General features: G+C 39.0%; 3 protein-coding genes across 3 annotated transcripts; all 3 read left to right on the plus strand.

Moving 5' to 3' along the window:
* Nucleotides 1-201: 201 nt before the first annotated feature.
* LOC135631353 (aquaporin PIP2-5) lies at nucleotides 202-1,634 on the plus strand. Its single transcript, XM_065138956.1, has 4 exons — nucleotides 202-571; nucleotides 651-946; nucleotides 1,028-1,168; nucleotides 1,351-1,634. The coding sequence occupies exons 1-4, from the start codon at nucleotides 259-261 to the stop codon at nucleotides 1,459-1,461; spliced, it is 861 nt and encodes a 286-aa protein (XP_064995028.1). The 5' UTR covers nucleotides 202-258; the 3' UTR covers nucleotides 1,462-1,634.
* Nucleotides 1,635-2,800: 1,166 nt separating this feature from the next.
* On the plus strand, nucleotides 2,801-7,707 carry LOC103974209 (protein disulfide isomerase-like 1-4). The gene is made up of 12 exons (XM_009388971.3): nucleotides 2,801-3,347; nucleotides 3,493-3,622; nucleotides 4,735-4,900; nucleotides 5,283-5,401; nucleotides 5,492-5,572; nucleotides 5,988-6,074; nucleotides 6,407-6,481; nucleotides 6,584-6,652; nucleotides 6,744-6,824; nucleotides 6,890-7,024; nucleotides 7,180-7,236; nucleotides 7,348-7,707. Exons 1-12 carry the CDS (start codon nucleotides 2,815-2,817, stop codon nucleotides 7,507-7,509), a joined length of 1,695 nt encoding a protein of 564 aa, XP_009387246.2. The 5' UTR covers nucleotides 2,801-2,814; the 3' UTR covers nucleotides 7,510-7,707.
* Nucleotides 7,708-8,444: 737 nt separating this feature from the next.
* LOC135632031 (glutamyl-tRNA reductase 2-like) lies at nucleotides 8,445-11,716 on the plus strand. Its single transcript, XM_065140317.1, has 3 exons — nucleotides 8,445-8,972; nucleotides 9,861-10,102; nucleotides 10,246-11,716. The coding sequence occupies exons 1-3, from the start codon at nucleotides 8,717-8,719 to the stop codon at nucleotides 11,377-11,379; spliced, it is 1,632 nt and encodes a 543-aa protein (XP_064996389.1). The 5' UTR covers nucleotides 8,445-8,716; the 3' UTR covers nucleotides 11,380-11,716.
* Nucleotides 11,717-25,377: the final 13,661 nt, after the last annotated feature.

A 25,377-nucleotide genomic window follows, 5' to 3' on the forward strand; every position in this document is an offset into this window, starting at 1 on the left:
GCGCGGTTGGCCAACTTGTTTTTGATGATGGTGATGATCTAATGATGAGCATTTAGTCGGTCATGGGCGGCAAATCATAAAGCTTTAAACAACAATCCGTCAGTGGAAGAATACGTACGAGAGGATAGACCTGTTCTTTGTGGTCGCTACTCATCGCCAAACACCCATAAATAGCTCGATCTCTTCCTCTCCCGAGTGCACAACATCGAGTGTTGCTATTCCTCCTCTTCTTCTTCCTCGTTCTGAGTTGATCGATCGATGGCAAAGGATGTGGAGGCCGGAGGGCGCGGGGAGTACGGCGGGAAGGACTACAGTGACCCACCGCCGGAGCCGCTGGTGGACGCCGAGGAGCTGACCAAGTGGTCCCTGTACCGCGCGGCGATCGCGGAGTTCGTGGCCACCATGTTGTTCCTGTACGTCACGGTGGCCACCGTGATCGGGTACAAGCACCAGTCCGACCCCGCCGTGAACCCGACGGATGCCGCATGCAGCGGTGTCGGCATCCTCGGCATCGCATGGGCCTTCGGCGGCATGATCTTCATCCTCGTCTACTGCACCGCCGGCATCTCCGGTCTGCTCTCCCTCCTTCTCGTCTCAAGCTTCTTCCCTTCTTCTACAATCGCTGACGTGCACCGGCTGCGTTCCCGCAGGTGGGCACATCAACCCCGCGGTGACGTTTGGGCTGTTCTTGGCGCGCAAGATTTCGCTCGTCCGCGCCCTCCTCTACATGATCGCGCAGTGCCTGGGAGCCATCTGCGGCGTCGGGCTCGTCAAGGGATTCCAGTCCGCCTACTACGTCCGCTACGGTGGCGGCGCCAACGAGCTAAGCGACGGTTACTCCAAGGGCACCGGCCTGGCCGCCGAGATCATCGGCACCTTCGTCCTCGTCTACACCGTCTTCTCTGCCACTGACCCCAAGCGCAATGCCCGCGACTCCCACGTCCCGGTCGGTAACTCTCACCACACTCCTCCCCCTCCTCGTTCTCCACATCATCCACAGATTTCACCCTAAATATCGTCTCTGCAGGTTCTTGCTCCTCTTCCAATTGGGTTCGCAGTGTTCATGGTCCACTTGGCCACGATTCCGATCACCGGCACCGGCATTAACCCGGCGAGGAGCTTCGGAGCGGCCGTCATCTACAACAAGGACAAGGCCTGGGATGATCAGGTGCCGCTTTCACTTGGTTTCATGCGCATCTGTGTTGGTCTCGGTCATAGCAATCGGTCAACGAAACCTCCCGAGTTATCATGTTGATGGTGCAACTGAATCCAAGCGAGGAGGATTCGTCCTCCCGCGCCGATTGAATTAGAAGCTAACAGGCATCTTCTATTCGTTTGATGTCGTTGCAGTGGATGTTCTGGGTGGGGCCGTTCATCGGCGCCGCTGTTGCTGCAGCCTACCACCAGTACATCCTTAGAGCCAGCGGCGCCAAGGCTTTGGGTTCGTCTTCCTCGATCTGAAGGTCGTCGGTGGAGCATGGAATTGTAGATAAAAAGAGATGGCTCTTAAAAATGCTGGATGTCGTCTCTGGGGTTCACCTTGGATTTGGGTGTTGTGACGTCTCTCTGCGCTTTCTTTTACTTCCGCTTCCACTTCGACTCGTACCTGCAATAAAAATATGCTAGTCAATCAAGTTTTTTTGACTTTTGTCATCCATACCGATTTCATGGCCCATTACAATAAAAAAAAAAAGGATCTTCAAATTTATGCTATCCACTAAAATATAATTTATTGACAAAAATGTCACTAAATCAGACATATGTATTGCACCAAATTATTCAAATTTAAAATTACCAAAATATTATGATAAATGTTGTCAGAAATATGTATCTTTACTGATAAAATTTGACCGAATTTGTCATTAATACAACTCGTAACCAAAAAAAAATTAGCAATTTAGTGATGAATATGTATGTTCTTTTCGTGATTAAAGGTTTTAACTATGTGATCTAACTTGACGAACGATGATAATAAATATTTCTATGTAGATATATTTTTTGCCTGTAATTAGTGATCGTTTTTCTTGGAGAGACAAGTAGAATGAATCAGTTCACCACAAGGACAAATTAGTGAAGCTGTGACGAAAGGTAACCTTCCATATAATTTGAAATGTCGATCGAGCAGTGTCAGCTGCATTCTCTTTTGCCAGTCGGTAGACAAGCCGAATAGAGAAGGAACAGCACCACCCAGCTTTCTTCCATATTTAAAAGCATGGATGAGACAATTGGTCACTAGCCCATTAAAACAATCGCCTCGATCGGATGGACGCACTGCGTGGAGTCATCGATTACTTTTCTTGGAAGACTTAATGTGGAGCAGTTGCATCTGAATTGGATATGCATCCACGATAAAGTTTTAACTTCTTTTCTCCGTTGTTGTCTGCTTTCTATTTTTCCATTTTCCAACAAGTGATATCAGAGGTCTTTTGGTTCATAAATATTGTTATCTTAATATCATTACAATAATTTCTAATATTTAAACTAAAGCGTAGAAAGGGAGCCATGCGATGCAAGTGGAACACCGTACGCAACTCGTGCATGCCAATCGTTTACCGTTCGATCTGAAACCAACGGTCAGATCTGGGTTCTTTTTTCTGATGGAGTTGGTCCCTCCGTGGCCTCGTGTGTGGCGCCCGTTTTCATCCGCCCAGAAAGCTGACGCATGAAACGTGGCGGTATGACTCGTCAAAAGCGGACTTATTTACGTCACCGTGTCAGTGCTGTTCCCCACGTGTCCAAATCTCTTCGCCTCGTCATATTCGACGCCACCTCGCGTCGACAACCCTCACTCTCTGGCACCTGGAGGTGGAAACAATGGCGTCTCGAGCGTTCCTCCTTGCCCTCACGATCTCGTCCCTCCTCCTCGTGCATGCCGTCCTCGCTTCCGCCTCCACCGTTCCGAAGGTCCGCGGCAATCCCGACCTCGATGAGGAGGACCTCAGCTTCCTCGACGAAGAGGAGGAGGGCGAGAAGCCTCCCCACGCCGGCGACTTCTACCCCGAGGACGACGGCGCCTTTGGCGGCCTCGACGGCCGAGCGCACGACGCGACCCCCGTGTTCGACGAAACGGACGTCGTGGTCCTCGGGGACGGCAACTTCAGCGAGTTCATGGGGAAACAGCGCCACGTTATGGTGGAGTTCTACGTGCCGTGGTGCGGGCACTGCAAGGCCCTGGCGCCGGAGTACGCGGCGGCCGCCACGGCGCTCCGTGGCGAGGACGTGGTGCTCGCCAAGGTGGACGCCACGAAGGCGAACGTGCTCGCGCAGAAGTACGATCTGCAGGGTTACCCCACCGTGCTCTTCTTCGGCGACGGCGTCCACAAGGACTACCCCGGCCAGAGGAATAGGTAGGCGTCATGGGACACAGAACCGAGCTCTTTCTTTTCCTGGATCTGATCCGCTAAGATAAAAGCCTAGGGATAGCTGGACACTGTGCTTATCAGATGATCGAGAGCAATGGCATTTCTACTGATGAGTGCATTGTCGATGCAGGGATGCAATTGTTGCCTGGATCAAGAAGAAGATTGGACTTGGAGTCCAGAACATAATGACAGCTGAGGAGGCAGAAAAGATCTTGACTTCTGAGAGCAGACTTGTTCTGGGCTTTCTTGACTCCTTGGTGGTAATTTCCTCAGCCCTCTTGGTTTTGAACCTTAGTAAACTTAGTGCTGATTTGTTCTTTGAGAAATATAAATACCTAAAAACCAATTAACATTACTGTTGAAAGAGAACAATATAGGTAAAGAAACAAGTGCATGATGTGCAAAAGATTGATGCAAAGTGTAAGGTGGTCAAGTCCAAATCGTTTCCAATCAGGAGAAACATGTCAAACTTGAGTTCTAGGATAGAGTATAAATTACATTGTATAATAAGATTAGGTGACAAGAATTGTCCTCAAGGAGATAAATTTTCTGCTTGCAAGGGGTAAGACCCTACACGGTTACCTTCCAAAAACACATAGTGGCGAGAAGAACCTTATGCCTTTTCAGTAAATTAGGTTCCGATATTGGAAGAACAAAATGTTTATCTTGTGGCTTTTATCATCAGATTAGTGAATAAAAATTGGACATATTTTCATATGTTGCACTGCTTCTGATCTAGTTCATGGTTGCAATAAGTGTTGATCTTGATAGGAAGAATGAATAGATTTTTTGACCTATCAAAAAGAGGAAGAGTAGGATAATTTCAGAAACCCTATCTATTTTTTGACCTAGGTTTATATAGTTTCCAAAGATACATTATATTAATTATATTCAAAATGAACCATTCTATTTAAGAAATTTTTTAAAGAACCAATAACCAAATTAATTTATCATTTCATATACATTTAATATATTTTTTTCTTGATGTAATGAATTTTTCTCTTGGTGCAATGAACCTCTTTTCTTTTCTTTTGATGAGAGGACTTCTATTGAGGGAGGACATGTTTAATCTTTCTCTTTTTTTTTTTTTTGATGAATCGAGGACTTCTATTGATGCAATAATCAAACTTGAACATGTTTAATTCCAACAATAAGATCACTTCTATTGAGGGAGGACATTTGATGAAAAATTTTCCCAAACCACGGATTCATGAATCAGAAAGATTTTAAAATATGGTTTATATTTTTTGGACATAATTAATGTCAGGTCATTGCTAACATTTTTTTGTTTTTCGGATGTCTGTGATACAATTGCATCAGCTAAGTGATTTCTTCCGCATCGTCTTCTTTTGTTTTCCTTCGATGTTTTCAGGGCGCTGATAGCCAGGAGCTTTCCGCTGCTTCGAAACTTGAAGATAATATCAACTTCTACCAAACAGTGAATCCTGACGTTGCAAAACTTTTCCACGTCGATGCTGATGCTAAACGCCCTTCTTTAGTATTGCTGAAGGAGGAGGCAGACAAGATATCCTACTACGGTAAACTCAATTTTCCAACGATATGAATGTACCACCAGCTAGGGATGGCAATTTCAAAAACTGTACCTGCGGTGCACCTGCTCGACCCGTCTCGTATTGGGTTGGGATCAACCAAATTTGACACCTCAAGCTTGCCCCCTTCCTATCCCAGCTAGTCCCCATCCACGGAAAGAAAGTACAGCGTTAATAATTTCATATTAGATAATTTTCTCTTCTATTATTACAAATATTTATGCATTTTTCCAAAAGCATTCACATCAACAATATGATGAATTTTTTGTATATTCAGGTAGAGTATTATATTATTTGCCATCTCTAGTCCCTAATACTTCACTGAAAGCATAACAGGTGGTTATTGACACTGTGGTTTCGATTCACGTAGATGGTCAATTCAGTAAGGCAGCAATTGTTGATTTCGTGATCGCCAACAAGCTTCCCTTGGTGACCGTTCTTAGTAAGGAAACTGGCCAAGACTTGTTTGACAATCCTATTAAAAGACAGGTAGGCCTTACCAAGCTGAAATATGTTATTCCTTTTCCTCGACTAATTTTATTCATGTCTAGAAATTGACTTGTAATCTTTTTCTGTCAGCTTTTGCTCTTTGCAATGTCAAATGATTCCAAGATCATCATGCCAGCATTCCAGGAGGCCGCAAAATTATTCAAGGGAAAGGTAGGTGCTAATACTTCTCTCTTTGCAGTTTATGAATGTTGACTAATTCTCATTTGAATAAAATACACTTTTGTTTCTTCTCATTTCAATCTAATGAACTTTCAGAATTTGTCTTAAAGGAGGTAATAAATAATGCATTAGTATGGTATAATTATAATTAGTTTGTCGCTTGAAGTTTCAATTTTCTTTTTCTTTGCAATGCTCAATTTTGCAAGTGAAAATATGACAATAGGTGGTGGTAAGTTATGAACTAACTATAAGTGAGTAGTTGTGTGTCATTTACAACATTTTTCCTTAGTTTTTCATCTGTCTCAGCTTGTTATCTTTTGAGCCATCGATATATATATATATATATATATAATTATTTTTTGTTGTAAAAACGCCTGACTAGCGACATTTTCTATTTTGTCTCAAGCTTATTTTTGTATATGTGGAGATGGACAATGAGGATATCGGAACACTAATTTTGGATTACTTTGGAGTGACCGAAGACGGTCCGAAGGTAATAATTCTCCCATCGCCAACTCCTCTATTTTTGTTGTTTTGTTTATCAGAGGCATTTCAAACTTAACCACGACAATGCATTTGTCAACTCTTGTCGCTCTTCTTCTATTTTGATAACTGCGATTGTTGTATGTCTTGACTCCAGTAAGAGTTCTTACACAGGTTGAAAAATCACCCACTGCATCTCTAATTCGGGATATATATATATAATAGTGATATCATGAACAAAGAGCCACTTGAATCTTGAATCTCTGATTTGATTTCATATTTCTTAATATTTATTTGACTGCTTCTGGTGTAATTTCTATTTACATCCTGAGATTTATATAGGTCTTGGCTTACACGGGACATGAAGATACTAAGAAGTTTATGCTTGATGGTGAAGTCACACTTGATAATATTAAGGTCAATGTCTCCTACGCCCATATCTCAAACAACATTACGATCGCATCATTCGGCATAATCACAATCTTCTAACATTCACATTGGTTTGTTTTGTTGAGTCAGAAATTTGCTGAGGATTTCTTGGCAGGCAAGCTTAAGCCCTTCTACAAATCGGACCCGATACCTGATACCGTAAGTCGTCACACAGTTTCCAGCTCCAGCCTATATCTATTGGCCATCGGCATCTCTGATCCAGCATCCATATTATCGTTGATGTTCGTAGAACGATGGGGATGTGAAGATCGTGGTTGGAAACAATTTTGAAGAGATCGTCTTGGATGAGTCGAAGGATGTTCTTCTTGAGGTGAAATAATTGGTACTCTACGCCGAGACTACCCGTTCTCATTTACGATTTTGTTGTTAATTCAGATATACGCGCCATGGTGTGAGCATTGCCGAGAACTAGAACCAGCATTTAACAAGCTTGCGAAGCTTGTACGGGGTGTCGAGTCGCTAGTCATAGCGAAAATGGAAGGCACCAGAAATGAGCACCCTCATGCCAAGGTCATATGTTTCGATCAACTTGGTATTTGATCTTCGATGCACATATAAATGTTAAAAGGTCCTTATGGGCGGCTATTGTATAAATTCAATCGAACTTTCTGGATGAGTTTTAGGCAGACGTGAAGCAGGTCTTCATGCTCGACTAAATGTTTCAGGCTGATGGTTTCCCCACGCTTCTCTTCTATCCAGCCGGAAACAAGAGTTCTGACCCGGTAAGTGAATCGTAGTTGTACTGTTGATGCCTTGTGCTTCTCTTGCTTTCTTGTTTACCATCATTCCAGGATGGATATCATGACCTTCGCTTGTTTACTTCCACACTGCAGATGTTAGTCGATACGGATGGAACCCTGAAGGCACTGTATAAGTTCATCAAGAAGCACGCGAAGATCCCGTTCAAGATCGAAAGGCCGGCGTCGGTCTCCGAGGAATCAGCTTCTTCCGTGGGTACGAAGAGTGCCGCGACGGGTGTGAAGGAGGAGCTGTGATCCTTCCAAGCTGTTGTTGTTGGTCATGCAAACAAACACAAAGGGGAGCAGTAACACAGTTGTGTTGCTGCAGTTCCCCCGGCATGGAAACTTTGGCTGGTGAGTCCTGAGCATGCATTAACATGTTGTTCCTGTCAAAGCAGTAGACTTCAGCCCAACTGCAAGAAGAACAAAACTCCCTCCTTTTCTATATCTATAGCCAAACCTACCGTTCCTTCTTTATCGTGCTTTGGATGTGCGGCAAGAAATGAACATCCGGAATGTTTTTAAGAAAGATATTTTGATCAACAACTCCATCACGACATCATCATCATCATCACAATTCCAAGCCTGGGATCCAACTTGACCAAAAGGGGTACAGCATAAAAGTGAAGACCATGCGACCATTTATTTTATCGATGATTTATTGACTATTGGTTGAGGTGGGCAAACACAGCTCTCAAAATTAATTGAAGATAGCAACCTAACTCGTTCACTTTGTCAACCCAAATTATGATCTATATGGGCTTTATTCCCTATATATATATATATATCCATTATCGTTAAATAATAATACATAATTTGATCAAGGATGAGATGGAACACATGGAGCGGGTGCGGGTGCGGGTGACGAGATAGAGCGCGTAGGGAAAGCAGCCAATGAGAGGGCCCGGAACACCCGCCTCCGCTATCCGTATCTCCCATCCGCTCACCACGCGCACGGTGACCCCACCGACTTTTAATAAAAAAGAAGATGACTGTAACTTCTCGCCACTACCCGTTCAATGATTGATAAACATTAATGTGGGACCCACGACAACTGTCAGCCAAGTGAGACGCGTAACGTTTGCAGGCCGTAGGAAAAGAGAGTGCTTGCGAACACTTCTTTTCTTCGGGCCCACTTGCACAGCAGCCGATGGCCACACCGCTCTATCTCTCTCCCTCATTTCGACGGCCTCTTCTGACCATTCCATTGCCATCTCCACGCAACGAAGAGGAAACCGAGAGGGGAGAGACGGGGAGGGAGGAGAAGAGACGAAGCGATACGACGCACGCCGGTGCTCTTCAGCGCTTCCTTCTTTCCCCGATCTCAATCACTCGCTTGGAATTTCTCGCACCCCTCTCGATCGATCGACAAGAGAGAGATCCATTTTATTCGCCTTGTTCTTCTTCTTGACTGCGGAGGAACAGGGTTTTGATCTGTGTTTTATTGCTGCTGGAGTCTGTAATGGCGGCTACGAGCGGAGTGGCGATCACCTTCGCGGGGGCGGGGAAGGCCGAGGCTTTCCTCCGGAGGAGCTCTTCCTCCCGGTCGCCGTGTTCGATTGGATCTTTCGGCGGCCCCGCGTACGGTGGGAGCCGGAGGGTTGCTCCTCGGAGGAGCCCTCGCTGCGAGGTGCGGTTGGATCTCGAAGAGAAGTCCAAGTCCGCGTCGGCGTCGGCGTCCGCCGGAGCCCTCGAGCAGTTCAAGATCTCCGCCGACCGTAAGCCGCTTGCCCATTCTCCTTTCACCTCTTTCTCTATTAGAAATGAATGGCTTCGTTCTTTCGACGAATAGAAGGTCTGCAGAACTTGCAGAATTTTCTGACAGGAATTTCTAATTAATTGAGTACGTCTGGTGGTTGATGTGATGAAATTAATGTACACGGATGACATTATCTGATTTTTTTTAATTTAGGATTAGTATATTTTGATCAATATCACGACGAGATGGCGATTACTTGGTGCTTGTGGAAATGCCAACAGAAATGCGATCTTAGACTGGTCTGTGTTTATGTTTCCTGTGCCCTTTCTTATTACTTGGAGCTTCTCTAGGCACTATCGATTCACTAATTCTGGCATCAGTTCCGTTCTTGTTGTAATAGGAAAATAGTAGCTGGATTTTCGTAATCGAAAACATTGCTCCGAAATTTTTTTGTTTTTAAAGAAGAAATTTCCATCATATTCAATGAGAAACTATCACATGTGCAACAATGCACTAACCAATTCGGATGGTTATTTTGTTAATGATGATCGGAAAAGAAGCATCATAGGTGCTGCTGTTGCAGATGCTTCAGCTGTCTTCTTTCTTTGAGAAACATGCTTTTCACATCTAGGATTGTTTTTTTTTTTGTGTCTATTATTTTGTAGCACCTTTAAGTTCCTGATAGACCTGTTTTCTTACGGGTAAATAATTTCTTTCTATGATCATCTCTTGTGTTTGCCTTGATATATTTTTTGAGTCATGCAAGTGAAACTTCTCTCACATGAATTTCCTCACAAAGGTTAACAGTGCAAGCGTTTTGGCAGCTCGGGGATAGTGATAAAGTTAGTGGACTCTGATGATTAGTGAACACAATCCATTAATGTTCTTCTGCTTCATCTTTTTGCAGGATATATGAAGGAAAGGAGCAGCATAGCTGTTATAGGTCTTAGTGTTCATACAGCTCCAGTCGAGATGCGTGAAAAGCTTGCTGTTCCAGAGGCACAATGGCCTCGTGCTATTGGTGAATTATGCAACTTGAATCATATCAGTGAAGCTGCAGTTCTCAGTACATGCAACAGAATGGAAATATATGTAGTTGCTTTGTCTTGGAATCCTGGAATCAGAGAAGTGATGGATTGGATGGCAAAGGTAGCTGTTTTCACTTAATCGTGTAATTTTTTTTTCTGACTTGTGGTGCCATTCATCTTTCCCTTGCAAAAGCAAACTGGTATTTTGAGCATAGTTTATAGCCCATCAATTGTTAATCATGTGCTTTTGTATGGCATATTCAGACAAGCGGAATTCCAGTGGCTGAGCTCCGACAACATCTTTTTGTTCTTCTCGATAGTGATGCCACGAGACATCTGTTTGAGGTATCAGCAGGGCTCGACTCACTTGTCCTTGGAGAAGGACAGATTCTTGCTCAAGTTAAACAAGTTGTAAGAGTCGGGCAAGGCAGCCGAGGGTTGGGGAAAAATATTGACAGGATGTTTAAGGATGCCATCACAGCTGGAAAAAGAGTTCGCTGTGAGACCAATATAGCATCCGGTGCAGTTTCTGTAAGTTCAGCTGCAGTTGAGTTGGCTCTTATGAAGCTTCCAAAGTCCCATTCTGCATCTGCACGGATGCTGGTGATTGGAGCAGGCAAGATGGGGAAACTAGTGATCAAACATCTAGCTGCAAAAGGGTGCAAAAGGGTTGTGGTTGTGAACAGGTCAGTAGAGAGGGTAGATGCTATCCGTGAGGAGATGAAAGATATCGAAATTATCTACAGACCTTTTTCTGAAATGCTCACCTCCTCTGCTGCGGCGGATGTCATTTTCACAAGCACCGCATCTGAGACACCCCTATTCTTGAAAGAACATGTTGAAGCTCTTCCTCCGGCAAGTGAGGCAGTTGGGAGCGCAAGACTTTTCGTGGATATTTCAGTTCCCAGGAATGTAGGATCTTGTGTTTCCAATGTCGAACATGCTCGAGTGTATAATGTCGATGACCTCAAGGAAGTTGTGGAAGCCAACAAAGAAGATCGCCTGAGGAAGGCAATGGAAGCTCAATCGATAATCACACAGGAACTGAAACGGTTTGAGGCATGGAGGGACTCTCTGGAGACTGTTCCAACCATCAAGAAGCTCAGATCCTATGCTGATAGAATTCGGGCTTCTGAGCTCGAGAAATGTCTCCAAAAGATTGGTGATGATGCTCTAACAAAGAAATTGCGAAAAGCAGTTGATGAGCTCAGCAGCGGTATCGTTAACAAGCTTCTTCATGGCCCACTGCAGCACTTGAGATGTGATGGCACGGATGGCAGGACTCTGGATGAGACCCTTGAAAACATGCATGCACTTAACAGGATGTTTAGTCTTGACACTGAGAAAGCTATCTTGGAGCAAAAGATCAAGGCCAAAGTTGAGAAAAGCAAAAGTTAAAGCTCGTTCAAACATCATAGGACAACTAATCATCACAAGTCCTTGAGATTATTGTTGTATCTTTCAAATTTTTTTTGTCAGATTTTCTGCAAATTCTACTGCTACCAAGCCTCTGTTTCCATTCTCAACGTCACTCACATTCAATTGACCTAATTCTTGTATCATCTTCTTAGAGAGACGGGAGAAACTAAACCCTCGAAGGCATCTAAACATTGCAAGCATTCTACGATGACTATCTTCTTTGTGGTAGCTGGTCAGTATCATACACTTGTTTTGTGTACGTAAGCACATTGATCCTTGCATGTTTATATTGATTTGTGGATTTGGATCCCGGTAACATGTTTCTTGATGACTGTTAACTGTGATAATGTTTCTGGTCATTTGAAAATATGAATTTGGAATTAGATCGGAAGGTCTAGATTCATCAAGTTTAAATTTATTGAAATGCATATTAGCAACTTTTGCAGGCCAGCAGCAACCAAGAGGTGTTAGGATCTTAAGTGAATTAATGCTATGATAAATTTTAATCGATCTTAAAGTTTGATATAAAATCTGTATCGAAAATATAATTAACTAAATAAAAAGTAAGTAATCATAAACAAAAGTTATAAGTAAGAGAGAGAATACAAATCAATTTATAGTAGTTTGGTTGAACTATGTCCATTTCCGATTTCTCTTATCTCGAGGTCATTGATTTTCATTATCGATCTTTTTTCCAATAGGTAAAGATCAATTATTCTTACTAAATTTTTCTTCCTTTTATAGGCTTAAGAGAGAACCTGCATGCTCCTTTTTTTATAAGAGATTTCTCATATTCTGCAACTTAGTATCATAACTAAACTTACGAAGGAGGAAAAAGAAAACTATAATACTTCACAAACTCAGGAATGGATACTCCATCAATCAAGCCTGAGTGAGGTATTTATAGGCCCCAAAAGACTTTAAGAATGAAGCTAAAAAAATTCAAATCTCTAAAATTTGGAGGTACGAGTGATACTATCGTTAATATTAGATGATATCATCATCGCAACTTTTGCTATTATAATTTTGGACTTTAGCAGTACTACTACTATAAAGTTTGAATTATGGGTGGTACTACCATCTGTCATAGACGATACCATCATCGGAAAGGCTGACAAGCATAAACAATTATTTATTGATAGACTCAAGTAGTACTACCACTTAGGCCTGGTGGTACCACCTCCCAGTTTTGCTTTAGGCCACCAATTTAGCATTCTAAAGGCCCAATTCAGCCCAGTTTTAAGCCCACTGATTTTTTTATAAGTTGACATTGTTTTGGTTTAATATCAACTCAAATTGACCTAAAATAATCTTATCTTGACAAATCAATGACATATTTACAAAGCTTTCGACATGTTGTATGATTTTTCTGTTGAATCTCGGATTTTGATGATAAAATAAATTAATATGTTTGTGATCTAATCTATGTTATGAGTGATGTTAGAAGCTTCGATCATGTAGAGATAATTAAAACAGGAAGAATCATATTGGGCCTAAGTGGAACATGTTAGAAGATTAGACGTCGAGCCGAAGGATCGGTCGACGTTTCAATAGAAGGCTTTAGGCCATGGGTTCGGGCATTGGGCCAAGAAGAGCAAAAATTGCGACAAGGAAATCAAAGTTTCGGAGGTCAACTGGCTGATTGGGCACTAGGCCGCAAGAGAGGACGATGCGCCAAAAAATCAGAAGAGGCGTCGATGAACCAATGACATGCCAAACAATATTTGATTTAGCTTTATAATAATTATCTAGATCGAAATAGGTTTTAGGCATAATTTGGTTGGAATTGGGCCAACTCAATTATGGTCTAATTGGGCCCAAGTTTGAGTTGTGCTGGACCAAGTGAAAGGCCCAAACAGTGACCTAAATTAGTAGAACCGTTGGTGGCACAGTTTTTGAGACTATGTCAAGTAGTGGTATTGCTAGTCTTGGTAGTGGTATTGCCCAAACATAGTCTCCAAGAGACTATCAGTAGGTGGTACCACCCAGTGTCAGTGTTGCAGGTGGTGGTATCGCTAGTACCTCGAAAACCGAGGATGAGATACTTTTAGGCTCCAAGTTTGAATCCACTTGAGGCCTATAAATACCCTCTCATCCCTGATTAATACACACAAGCATAGAGAACTTAAAAGTGGGAAAACGCTATAGCAATCACTTAGGAGATTCCCTCCTCTAGTTCTAAGTTTAGAATTCTATTTAGGGAGGAGTGAGTGCTTGTAAAAGGTTGTCTCCTAAACTTGTGAAAAGGAGAAGAGGAGTGTAAAAGGGTAGTTGATATTCACCCATTAAAGGAAGATCGATAGTGGAAGCCAATAGCCTCGAGTGAAGAGGAATCGGGAGTGGATGTAGGTCATGACGACTGAACCACTATAAAAATATGGTTTGCATTTCTATTTTACTCTTTACTTTAATTGCAAACTGAATTATTACTTTCACTACCTTACAAATATATTTTCAAGTTAACATCTTTCTGAAACAGTTTTTGAAGATTTTTGACTTGATGTAATTTTATCTGTTACACTAATTCACCCCTCCCTCTTAGTGCTGAATTGATCCTAGCAGTTGGTATCAAAGCTATGTCTTTTCTTATTTGGTTTAACACCCAAGAGAAATGACTCTTTTTCGCTTTCAAGAGGGCTTTTCTATCGTTCGTCCTCCTATGTTCAATAGGACAAACTACATTTATTGGAAAACTTGGATGAGAGTTTTCTTGCTTTCTTTATATTTGAATTTATGGAATATTATTGAAAATAGATTTCAAAAGTCTTCTCTTCCAATGAACGATTAGAATGATTTAGAGAAAAAGACTTTTTCTTTAAATGCTAGAGCTATGAACGCTATATTTTATGCTTTGGATAAAAATAAATTCAATCGAGTTTTTATTTGTGAAACAGTTTATGACATTTGGCATATACTTGAAATCATACACGAAGGCATGAGTAGGGTTAAACATTCTAAATTTAATCTTTTGATGCATGATTTTGAGTTGTTTCATATGAAACCAAGCGAAACCGTTAGAGACATGTATACCCGTTTTACGGATGTCATCAATGGTTCAAAATGTCTTGGTAAATATTTTTTTAATTTTGAACTTGTGAATAAAATATTGAGATCCCTTCCAAAGAGTTGGGACTCTAAAGTAACAGCCATTCAAGAGGCCAAGGATTTGAATAATTTTTTATTAGAAGAACTTATTGGTTCATTGATGACATATGAAATGACTTGAACATTTACATTAATATATTTTTCTCTTCTTCTTTCTTATTTATAATGACAGAAGGGGGAAAGAAAATAGCTAGCATCTCAAGAGAACCAAATTTGCTAGCTTGAATGATAAACTTAGACATGTTAGATCTCTTAAATGTATAAATTCTTCTTATACATTTTTCGGATCATGATATTGATTTCTCAATTTTTAGACTTGAATTTTAATTTTAGATCTAGATCGTTTCCTATCATTCCTTCTATATACAAAAGAAGAGATATGTCAAAAATCATGACTTGAATTTTTGATGATTGGAATATTGATGTAAATTTGTTATTTATCTTGGTCATGCTTTGAAAATTATTGTAAAAGGAAAAAAGATTTACAAAATTATATCCTTCCCTTCCTTTTGAAAATAATAATGGGAGAGAAAAATTGCTAGCTTGTGATAGCAGATAAGATTTTCCTAACTATATGAAGAAATATCTCTACTTTGTTGAGGGAAATCCTCTATTCTATTGAGGGAAATCCTCCCTCCTAATCTGTATAAATAGGAGAGGGACATGAGAGGGACATGTTAATGCATTTAAGCTTCTTCATTTAATCTTCTTCAATAAAGCTTCTTTAATAAAGCTTCTTCAATAATTCTTCTTGTCTTCTATTCTTTCCAATATGGTATCACCTCCACGACCATCGAAGCTTGCCATTCACCATATCCCTTGTCTCTGCAAAGCAGAGAAGGGGGGAACTCTTTCTCGCTGGACTCACTTCCCCATCGGACTCCCCTTCCCATCCGCTGTACAGCGAGTGATGCCTTCGCTGCTACCCCAGCCGTTGCCGTGACCACACCCAACGTTGCCATTAGGTGCAACCACAATAATGAGGGCCTATTTTGGTGCAGCCGGCTACTCGCCCTCGACAATGGATCCCTCTCCAACCCCTACCCGCTCCTTCCCTCTTCTCCTCCATGCAGCTTTCTTCTTCATTAGTGCCGCCTACACTGACCCCAGGCTCGAGTTGTCCGCCGCCGTAGCATCATCTTCATCAGGTTGTGATCTGCATCAATCATAGCTCGCTGCCTCACTGTTAACTGTCGATCCTTAGCTCCTGCTAAGAGCAAATCGCTACAGGTTTCTCCACCAAATCGTTGTAGCTTCCTCCTCTACTGCAGCTTTCTCTTCTATTGTAGCATCGCTGCAGCTACCTCCTCTACTATAGCTACCTCCTATGTTGTGGCATTACTGCTCCTCTATTGTATCTTCCTCCTCTGCTGCAGCTTTCTCCTCTGCTGCACCTCTGCTGTAGCTTTCTCCTTTACTGTAGTATCGTTGCAGCTTCCTCCTCTGTCATAGTTTTCTCCTCTACTGCACCTCTACTGTAGCTTCCTCTTCTACTATAGCTACCTCCTCTACTGCACCTCTACTACAGGTTTCTCCTCTACGGTAGCATCGTTGCAGCTTCCTCCTATGCTGTAGCATCACTGCAACATCGCTGCAGCTTCCTCCTCTGCTGCAACTTCCTTCTCTACTATAGCATCACTGCAACATCGCTGCAGCTTCCTCCTTTGCTGCGGCTTCTTCCTCTGCTACAGCATTGTTATAGCTTTCTCCATTACTGCAGCTTTATCCTCTGTTACAACCGTCGCCGTCACTGTCGTAGCCGTAGTAATAGCAATAGCAATAGCAGTAATAGCAACAACAACAACAACAATAGCAGCGATATGCTCTTGCCTTACGAAGTCTCTTGCTTGTAAACTGTTTGCTTTGTATCGATCCAAGATTAGTATCCTTGATAGGAGCACCATCTTACGGGGTCATGATAGCAGAGAGGGACATGTTAATGCATTTAAGCTTCTTCAATAAAGCTTCTTCAATAATTCTTCTTGTCTTCTATTCTTTCCAACAGCTTACACATTTCCAAGGGGAGAAAGAACTTGCTATCTTGAACATCACTAAGAATTGCTAGCTTGCAATCTTAAAAGAAGCAAAAGCGCTATCTTGCCTATCTCAAGAAGCAAAACATGCTAACTTGCACATATAGCAAAATTTACAAACTTGCAAAACTCAAAATTATTGCTAGCTTGCATGTTGTAAAATGGTGTAAAATTTTGCTAGCTTACACTTTGCCAAGGAAGCAAAAAATTACACTTCTCAAAAGAGAAGAAAGAAAATTACTAGCTTACATAATGATAAAACTTGAGATTATATTTATGATGCAATGATTTGAAATTATATATCAAAAACTTGCTAGATGCACTTCTCCTTTTTGTTGACGACAAAGGGAGAGAAGGTATAATGATGATCATGCATGGAATGATGTATTTAAAATTTGATTATGCATGATTTTTGATGAAATATTGCTTGGATTTTTGAATTCAAGAGTTCTATCAATATGACATATTGATAGGGGGAGTTTAGTTTAAACTTCATCATCAATTGATTGTCATCATAAAAAAGGGAGAGATTATTAAATCATGGATTTTGATGATAAAATCAATTGATGTGGTTGTGATCCGATTTGTGTTGTGAGTGATGTAGGAAGCTTCGATCAGGAAGAGACAATTAAAGCAGAAAGAATCATGTTGAATCAGAGTGGAACATGTCAGAAGATTGGACGTCGAGCCAAAGAATCGATCGATGTATCGATAGAAGGCTTCGGTTCATGGGTTCGAGCACTAAGCAAAGAAGAGCAAAAATTATGCTAAGGAAATTAGAGTTGCGGAGGTCAACTGACTAATTGGGCAATAGGCCGCAAGAGAGGACGATGCACCGAAGAATCGGATGAGGCATCTATGAACCAATGACATGCCAGACAACATTTGATTTAGCTTTGCAATAATTGTCTAGATCGAAGTAGGTTTTAGAAGTAATTGGGTTGGAATTGAGCCAACTCAATTAGGGTCCAATTGAGCCTAAGTTTAGGTTGTGTTGGGCCAAGTGAAAGGCCCAAACGTGACCCAAACTAGTGGAACCATCAGTGGCACAATCTCCGAGATTGTGTCAGGCGATTGTACCACCCATATATAGTCTCCGAGAGACTGTCAAGTAGTGGTACCGCTAGATTGGGTAGTAACCACTACCAGACTGGGCAGTGGTACCGCCTAGTGTCTGGGTGTCAGGTGGTGGTACCGCCAGACTAGGCGATGGTATCGCCTAGTGTTAGTGCTGTAGGCGATGGAACCGCCTAGCATAGGCGGTGGTACCACTAGTACCCCGAAAATCGGGGTTGAGACACTTTTAGGCTCCAAGTTTGAATCCACTTGAGGCCTATAAATACCCCTCTCATCCCTGGTTAACACATACAAGCACAGAGAACATAAAAGTAGCAAAACGCTATAGCAATCACTTGAGAGATCCCCTCATCTAGTTCTAAGTTTAAAATTTTGTTTAGGGAGGAGTGAGTGCCTATAAAAGGTTATCTCCTAAACCTATGAAAAGAAGAAGAGGGGTGTAAAAGAGTAGTTGATCTTTACCCATTGATGGAAGATCAGTAGTGAAAGCCGGTGGCCTCGAGTGAAGAGAAATCGGGAGTAGATGTAGGTTACAATGATCGAACCACTATAAAAATTTGGTTTGTATTTCTATTCTGCTCTTTACTTTAATTGAAAATTGAATTATTACTTTCACTATCTTATAAATACACATTCAAGTTGACACCTTTCCAAAATGGTTTTTCATTGTACGAAGATTTTTGACTCGACATAATTTTATCTGCTGCACTAATTCACCCCTCCCTCTTAGTGCCGACTTGATCCTAATAGTTGGTATCAGAGCCACATTTTTTCTTGTTTGATTTAACACACAAGAAAAATAGCTCTTTTCGGCTTTCAAGAGGGCTTTTCTATCGTTCATCCTCCCATGTTCAATGGGACGAACTACACTTATTAAAAAACTCGGATTAGAGTTTTCTTACTTTCTTTATAATTGAATATATGGAATATTATTGAAAACGAATTTCAAAAGTCTTCTCTTTCAATGAACAATTGGAATGATTTGGAGAAAAAGACTTTTTCTTTAAATTCTAGAGCTATGAACGCTCTATTTTGCGCTTTGTATAAAAATGAATTCAATTGAGTTTCTATTTGTGAAACGACTTATGACATTTGGCATACACTTGAAATTACATACGAAGGCACGAGTAGGGTTAAACATTCTAAATTTAATCTTTTGATATATGATTTTGAGTTATTTCATATGAAACTGAGCGAAACCATTGGAGATATGTACACCCGTTTTATGGATGTCATTAATGGTTTAAAAAGCCTTAGTAAATATTTTTCTAATTTTAAACTTATAAATAAAATATTGAGATCCTTTCTAAAGAGTTGGGACCCTAAAGTAATGGCCATTCAAGAGGTTAAGAACTTATTTGAATAATTTTTTATTAGAAGAACTTATTTGTTCTAGATTTGAATAATGACGTGCAAGGCGAATGATGAATATGATGAACTTGAGAACAACCTTCCAAAGTACAAGAAGGATTTGTCGCTTAGAACTCAAGATGACCACTCGAGCAAAAGCTCAAGTGATGATGACTTTAAACTTCTCACAATAAAGTTTAAAAAGTTCTTAAAATAATAATCAAAGACTTGAAATAAATTTAAAAAGAAGAAAATGTCAAAGAAGAAGAAAGTATTCAAGGCGGCTTGGGACGAATCGAGCTCATCCGAAGACTAGAAGTAAACCAATAAAGACAAGGTGGCGAACTACACCTTAATGGCTTTCGACGACGAGGTAACCAAAATTCCCTTTGTTTATTTTGAAATAAACTGATGCTTTTCATGAGTTGTTTTTAAATTAGTTATTAGAAAAATAAAAAAAGGAAGGCAAACAAAATATTATGCTTCTCTTTCTAATGTTTTTAAAAAATTAAAAAATTCATCATGATAATTACATAATCTTTTGGTATCATGCTTGTCGATTTTATAATTATGCATGATGATTTGAAGTAATGATGATTTTTGGGTAATTTATAGTTTATTAGGCTTGATGATTTCTATGATTTCCATATTGCTTTTCGATTATAAATAATGAAGCATGACGTTTGAATGAAAGACTTGAACATGAAATCAATCACAAAATTTGGAACTAAAAGAACTTGAGCTATCTTTAATCTTATAGGAATCTATCTACGTTGCTTTCATTAAATTTTTTGAAAAGTGATTTTGATGATGATTTTAGATTCCTTTTCGTATGATTCATTTTAATAATGAGATGATATATCCAATCGAATCATTTATCAATATTTGTGACTTGAGATGTATTTTATATGAAATATTTTTCTTGATTCACATATGATTTACTTATCTAATAGAAGATTTATCCAAATGAATCTTGATTCTTGACATTAATAATTTAAAATTTATTTGAATTAAGATATCTTATTTGATCTTCTATGATTCTATTCGTTATTTACTAAAAAGGAGATTTGTCAAAATGAATTATTCATGAATTGATCTTTCTTATTAATATCCTTCATGTCATGATTTTTATATGACTACTTTGTAATTATGATTTTTATATTTCATGATATAATTGAGTCATTGATTAAAAAAAAAAAGGAGAGATTAATGAATCTATCTATATCTTTTTTTATGAATCTCTTGAAAATGATGATTTGATGATTTGAATTTGAATGAGCTTTATCTTGATTTTTCGAGATTTATAACTTGATTCTTATGCTTGAATCAATATATTATATCATTTGATCTCCTATGTTTCTTTGTGCTATTTATAAAAGAAGATATTTGTTGAAATAAATCATGTCTTGTGACATTCATAATTTGATATTAATATCTTTCATGTCATGATTTATTAATGATATTCCTTTGTATTCATAAATTGTATATCTCATCACCAAATTAATCTGTTTTTGTGATGACTTGAACATTTACACCAATATGTTCTTCCCTTCTTCTTTCTTGTTTACAATAACAAAAGGGGGAAAGAAAATAGCTAGTAGCATCTCATGAGAACCAAATTTGTTAGCTTTAATGATAAACTTAGACATGTTAGATCTATTAAATGTATAAATTCTTTTTATACATTTTTCGGATCATGATCTTGATTTTTCGATTTTTAGACTTGAATTTTCTTTTTAAATCAAGATCGTTTCTTATCATTCCTTCTATATACAAAAGAAGAGATATGTAAAAAATCATGACTTGAATTTTTGATAATTGGAAAATTGATATAAATTTGTTATTTATCTTTGTCATGCTTTGAAAATTATTGTAAAGGGAAAAAAAATTACAAAATTATATCCTTCCCTTCCTTTTGACAATGACAAAGGGGGAGAAAAATTACTAGCTTGCACATTTCAAAGGAGAGAAAGAACTTGCTAACTTAAACATCACCAAGAATTGCTAGCTTGCAATCTCAAGAAAAGCAAAAGTGTTACCTTGCCTATCTCAAGAAGCAAAACATGCTAACTTGCACATATAACAAAATTTACAAACTTACAAAACTCAAAATTATTGCTAGCTTGCATATTGTAAAATGATGTAAAATTTTGCTAGCTTGCGCTTTGCCAATGAAGCAAAAAATTACACTTCTTAAAAGAGAAGAAAGAAAATTACTAGCTTGCATGATGATAAAACTTAAGATTATGTTTATAATGCAATAATTTGAAATTATATATCAAAAACTTGCTAGATGCACTTCTCCTTTTTGTTGATGACAAAGGGGGAGAATGTATACTGATGATCATGCATGGAATGATATATTAAAAATTTGATTATGCATAATTTTTTGATGCAATATTGCTTAGATTTTTAAATTCAAGAGTTCTATCAATATGACATATTGATATGGGGAGTTTAGTTTAAACTTCATCATCAATTGATTATCATCATAAAAAATAGAGAGATTGTTGAATCACGGATTTTGATGATGAAATCAATTGATGTGTTTGTGATATGATCTACATTGTGAGTGACGCAGGAAGCTTCGATCAAGAAGAGACAATTAAAGCAGGAAGAATCATGTTGGGCTAGAGTGGAATATGTCAGAAGATTGGACGTCAAGCCGGAGGATCGGTTGACGTATTGACAAAAGACTTTGGTTCATGGGTTTAGGTATCGGGCCAAGAAGAGAGAAAATTACGCTAAGGAAATTGAAGTTACAGAGGTTAATTGGCTGATTGGGCAATAGGCCGCAAGAGAGGATGATGCGTCGAAGAATTGAACGAGGCGTCGATGAACCAATGACATGCTAGAAAACATTTGATTTAGCTTTGTAATAATTATCTAGATCGAAGTAGGGTTTAGGCATAATTGGATTGAAATTGGGCTAACTCAATTAGGGTCCAATTAGGCCCAAGTTTGGGCTATGTTGGGCTAAGTGAAAGGCCCAAACAGTGACCCAAACTGGTGGAACCGTTGATGGCACAATCTCTAAGATTATGTCAGGTGGTGGTACCACCCAAACACAATCTCAGAGAGACAATCAAGCGATGGTACCGCCAGACAAGGTGGTGGTGCCACATAGTGGCTGGGTGTTAGGCGATGGTACCACCAGACTGGGCGGTGGTACCACCTAGTGTTAATGCTGCAAGCGATAGTACCGCCCAGCATAGGCGGTGGTACTGTCAGTACCCCAAAAACTAGGGATGAGACACTTTTAGGCTCCCAAGTTTGAATCCACTTAAGGCCTATAAATACCCCTCTCATCCCTGTTTAACACATATAAGCGTAGAGAACATAAAAGTGGGAAAACGCTATAGCAATCACTTGAGAGATCCCCTAATCTAGTTCTAAGTTTAGAATTCTGTTTAGGGAGGAGTGAGTGCTTGTAAAAGGTTGTCTCCTAAACATTTGAAAAGGAGAAGAGGGGTGCAAAAGGGTAGTTGAACTTCACTTATTGAAGGAAGATCGGTAATGGAAACCGGTGGCCTCGAGTGAAGAGGAAACGAGAGTGGATGTAGGTCACAATGATCGAACCACTATAAAAATCTGGTTTACATTTCTATTCTGCTCTTTACTTTAATTGTAAACTGAATTATTATTTTCACTACCTTATGAATACACTTTCAAATTAACATTTTTTTGAAACGATTTTTCATTATACGAAGATTTTTGACTCGATGTAATTTTATCCACTACACTAATTCACTTCTCTCTCTTAGTGCCGACTTGATCCTAATAGTTGGTATCAAAGCCAAACTTTTTATTGTTTGGTTTAACACCTAAGAGAAATGACTCTTTTTGACTTTCAAGAGGGCTTTTCTATCGTACGTCTTCCCATGTTCAATGGGACATACTACACTTATTAAAAAACTCAGATGAGAGTTTTCTTGCTTTCTTTATATTTGAATTTATAAAATATCATTGAAAATAAATTTCAAAAGTCTTCTTTTCCTGAACGATTGAAATGATTTGGAGAAAAATACTTTTTCTTTAAATGCTAGAGCTATGAATGCTCTATTTTGCGCTTTGTATAAAAATGAATTCAATCGAGTTTGTATTTGCGAAACAACTTATAACATTTGGTATACACTTGAAATCACACAAAGTCACGAGTAGGGTTAAACATTCTAAAGTTAATATTTTTATATATGATTTTGAGTTGTTTCATATGAAACCGAGCGAAACCGTTGGAGACATATACATCCATTTTACGGATATCGTTAATAGTTTAAAAAGTCTTGGTAAATATTTTTCTAATTTTGAACTTGTGAATAAAATATTGAAATCCCTTCCAAAGAGTTGGGACTCTAAAGTAACGGTCATCCAAGAAGCCAAGGATTTGAATAATTTTTCACTGGAAGAACTTATTGGTCCATTAATGACATATGAAAAGACGTGGAAGACACATGATAAACAAGATAAACTTGAACTTTCTAAAGAACAAGAAGGATTTGACACTTATAACTCAAAATAATCACTTGAGTGAAAGCTTAAGTGATGATGACTTTGAACTTCTCACAATAAAGCTTAAAAAATTTTTAAAACAAGAATCAAAAAATAAAAATAAACTTAAAAAGAAGAAACTACCGAAGAAGAAGAAAGTATTCAAGGTAGCTTAGAACGAATCGAGCTCATCCGAAGACTAGAAGCAAACCAACAAAGATAAGGTGGTGAACTATGACTTAATGGCTTTCGACGATGAGGTAACCAAAATCCCCTTAGTTTATTTTGAAATAACCTGATGCTTTTCATGAGTTGTTTTTAAATTAGTTAGTAGCAAAATAAAAAAGGAAGGCAAAAAAAATATCATGCTTCTTTTTCTATTTTTTAAAAAAATAAAAAAATTGATCATGATAATTACATCATCTTTTGGTATCATGCTTGACGATTTTATAATTATGTATGATGATTTGAAGTAATGATGATTTTTGGATAATTTATAGTTTATTGAGCTTGATGATTTCTATGATTTCCATATTGCTTTTCAATTATATATAATGAAGCATGGCCTTTGCATGAAATACTTGAACCTGAAATCAATCACAAAATTTAAAACTAAAAGAACTTAAGCTATCTTTAATCTTATAGGAATCTATCTATGTTGCTTTCATTGAATTTTCCAAAAAGTTATATTGATGATGATTTTGGATTCCTTTTCATATGATTCATTTTAATAATGAGATGATATATCCAATCGAATCATTTATCAATGTTTGTGACTTGAGATGTATTTTATATGAAATATTTTTCTTGATTCACATATGATTTACTTGTCTAAGAAGCAAAACATGCTAATTTGCACATATAGCAAAATTTACAAACTTGCAAAACTCAAAATTATTGCTAGCTTGCATGTTGTAAAATGATGTGAAATTTTGCTAGCTTGCGCTTTGCCAAGGAAGCAAAAAATTATACTTCTCAAAAGAGAAGAAAGAAAATTACTAGCTTGCATAATGATAAAACTTGAGAATATGTTTATAATGCAATGATTTGAAATTATATATCAAAAACTTACTAGATGTACTTCTTTTTGTTTATGACAAAGGTGGAGAAGGTATAATGATGATCATGTATGGAATGATGTATTAAAAATTTGATTATGCATGATTTTTTGATGACATGGTGCTTGAATTTTTAAATTCAAGAGTTCTATCAATATGACATATTGATAGGGGGGAGTTTAGTTTAAACTTTGTCATTAATTGATTGTCATCATAAAAAAGGGGAAGATTGTTGAATCACAGATTTTGATGATGAAATCAATTGTTGTGTTTGTGATTTGATATGCGTTGTGAGTGACACAGGAAGCTTTGATCAGGAAGAGATAATTAAAATAGGAAAAATCATGTTGGGTCAGAGTGGAACATGTCAGAAGATTGGACGTTGAGCCGGAGGATCGGTCGACGTATCGACAGAAGGCTTCGGTTCATGGGTTCGGGCATCGGGCCAAGAAGAGTGAAAATTGCTCCAAGGAAATCAGAGTTGATGAGGTCAACTAGTTGATTGGGCAATATGCCGCAAGAGAGGACGATACGTCGAAGAATCAGATGAGACATCGATGAACTAATGATATGCCAGATAGTATTTGATTTAGCTTTGTAATAATTATTCAGATCAAAGTAGGTTTAGGCATAATTGGTTTAGAATTGGGCCAACTCATGTAGGGTCCAATTGGGCCTAATTTTGGGCTGTGTTGGGCCAAGTGAAAGGCCCAAACAATGACCCAAACTAGTGGAACTATTGGTGGCACAGTCTCCGAGATTATGTCAAATGGTGGTACTGTCCAAGCACAGTCTTCGAGAGATTGTCAAGCGGTGGTACCGCCTAGTGGGTTGGTGTCAAGCGATGGTACCGCCAAACTAGGCAG

This window comes from Musa acuminata, chromosome BXJ3-2 (assembly GCF_036884655.1).
Source record: "Musa acuminata AAA Group cultivar baxijiao chromosome BXJ3-2, Cavendish_Baxijiao_AAA, whole genome shotgun sequence".
NCBI classification, from domain to species: domain Eukaryota; kingdom Viridiplantae; phylum Streptophyta; class Magnoliopsida; order Zingiberales; family Musaceae; genus Musa; species Musa acuminata.

What these genes read in the sequence shown, in the direction of transcription:
- LOC135631353 (XM_065138956.1), top strand. Translation starts at nt 259, where the DNA reads ATGGCAAAGGATGTGGAGGCCGGAGGGCGCGGGGAGTACGGCGGGAAG. An exon ending in CCCGCGACTCCCACGTCCCG is followed by an intron (nt 947 to 1,027) that starts GTCGGTAACTCT and finishes TCGTCTCTGCAG; the next exon opens with GTTCTTGCTCCTCTTCCAAT. An exon ending in ACAAGGCCTGGGATGATCAG is followed by an intron (nt 1,169 to 1,350) that starts GTGCCGCTTTCA and finishes ATGTCGTTGCAG; the next exon opens with TGGATGTTCTGGGTGGGGCC.
- LOC103974209 (XM_009388971.3), top strand. Translation starts at nt 2,815, where the DNA reads ATGGCGTCTCGAGCGTTCCTCCTTGCCCTCACGATCTCGTCCCTCCTC. An exon ending in TCACACTTGATAATATTAAG is followed by an intron (nt 6,482 to 6,583) that starts GTCAATGTCTCC and finishes TTGTTGAGTCAG; the next exon opens with AAATTTGCTGAGGATTTCTT. An exon ending in ATGAGCACCCTCATGCCAAG is followed by an intron (nt 7,025 to 7,179) that starts GTCATATGTTTC and finishes TAAATGTTTCAG; the next exon opens with GCTGATGGTTTCCCCACGCT.
- LOC135632031 (XM_065140317.1), top strand. Translation starts at nt 8,717, where the DNA reads ATGGCGGCTACGAGCGGAGTGGCGATCACCTTCGCGGGGGCGGGGAAG. An exon ending in GTTCAAGATCTCCGCCGACC is followed by an intron (nt 8,973 to 9,860) that starts GTAAGCCGCTTG and finishes ATCTTTTTGCAG; the next exon opens with GATATATGAAGGAAAGGAGC. An exon ending in TGATGGATTGGATGGCAAAG is followed by an intron (nt 10,103 to 10,245) that starts GTAGCTGTTTTC and finishes TGGCATATTCAG; the next exon opens with ACAAGCGGAATTCCAGTGGC.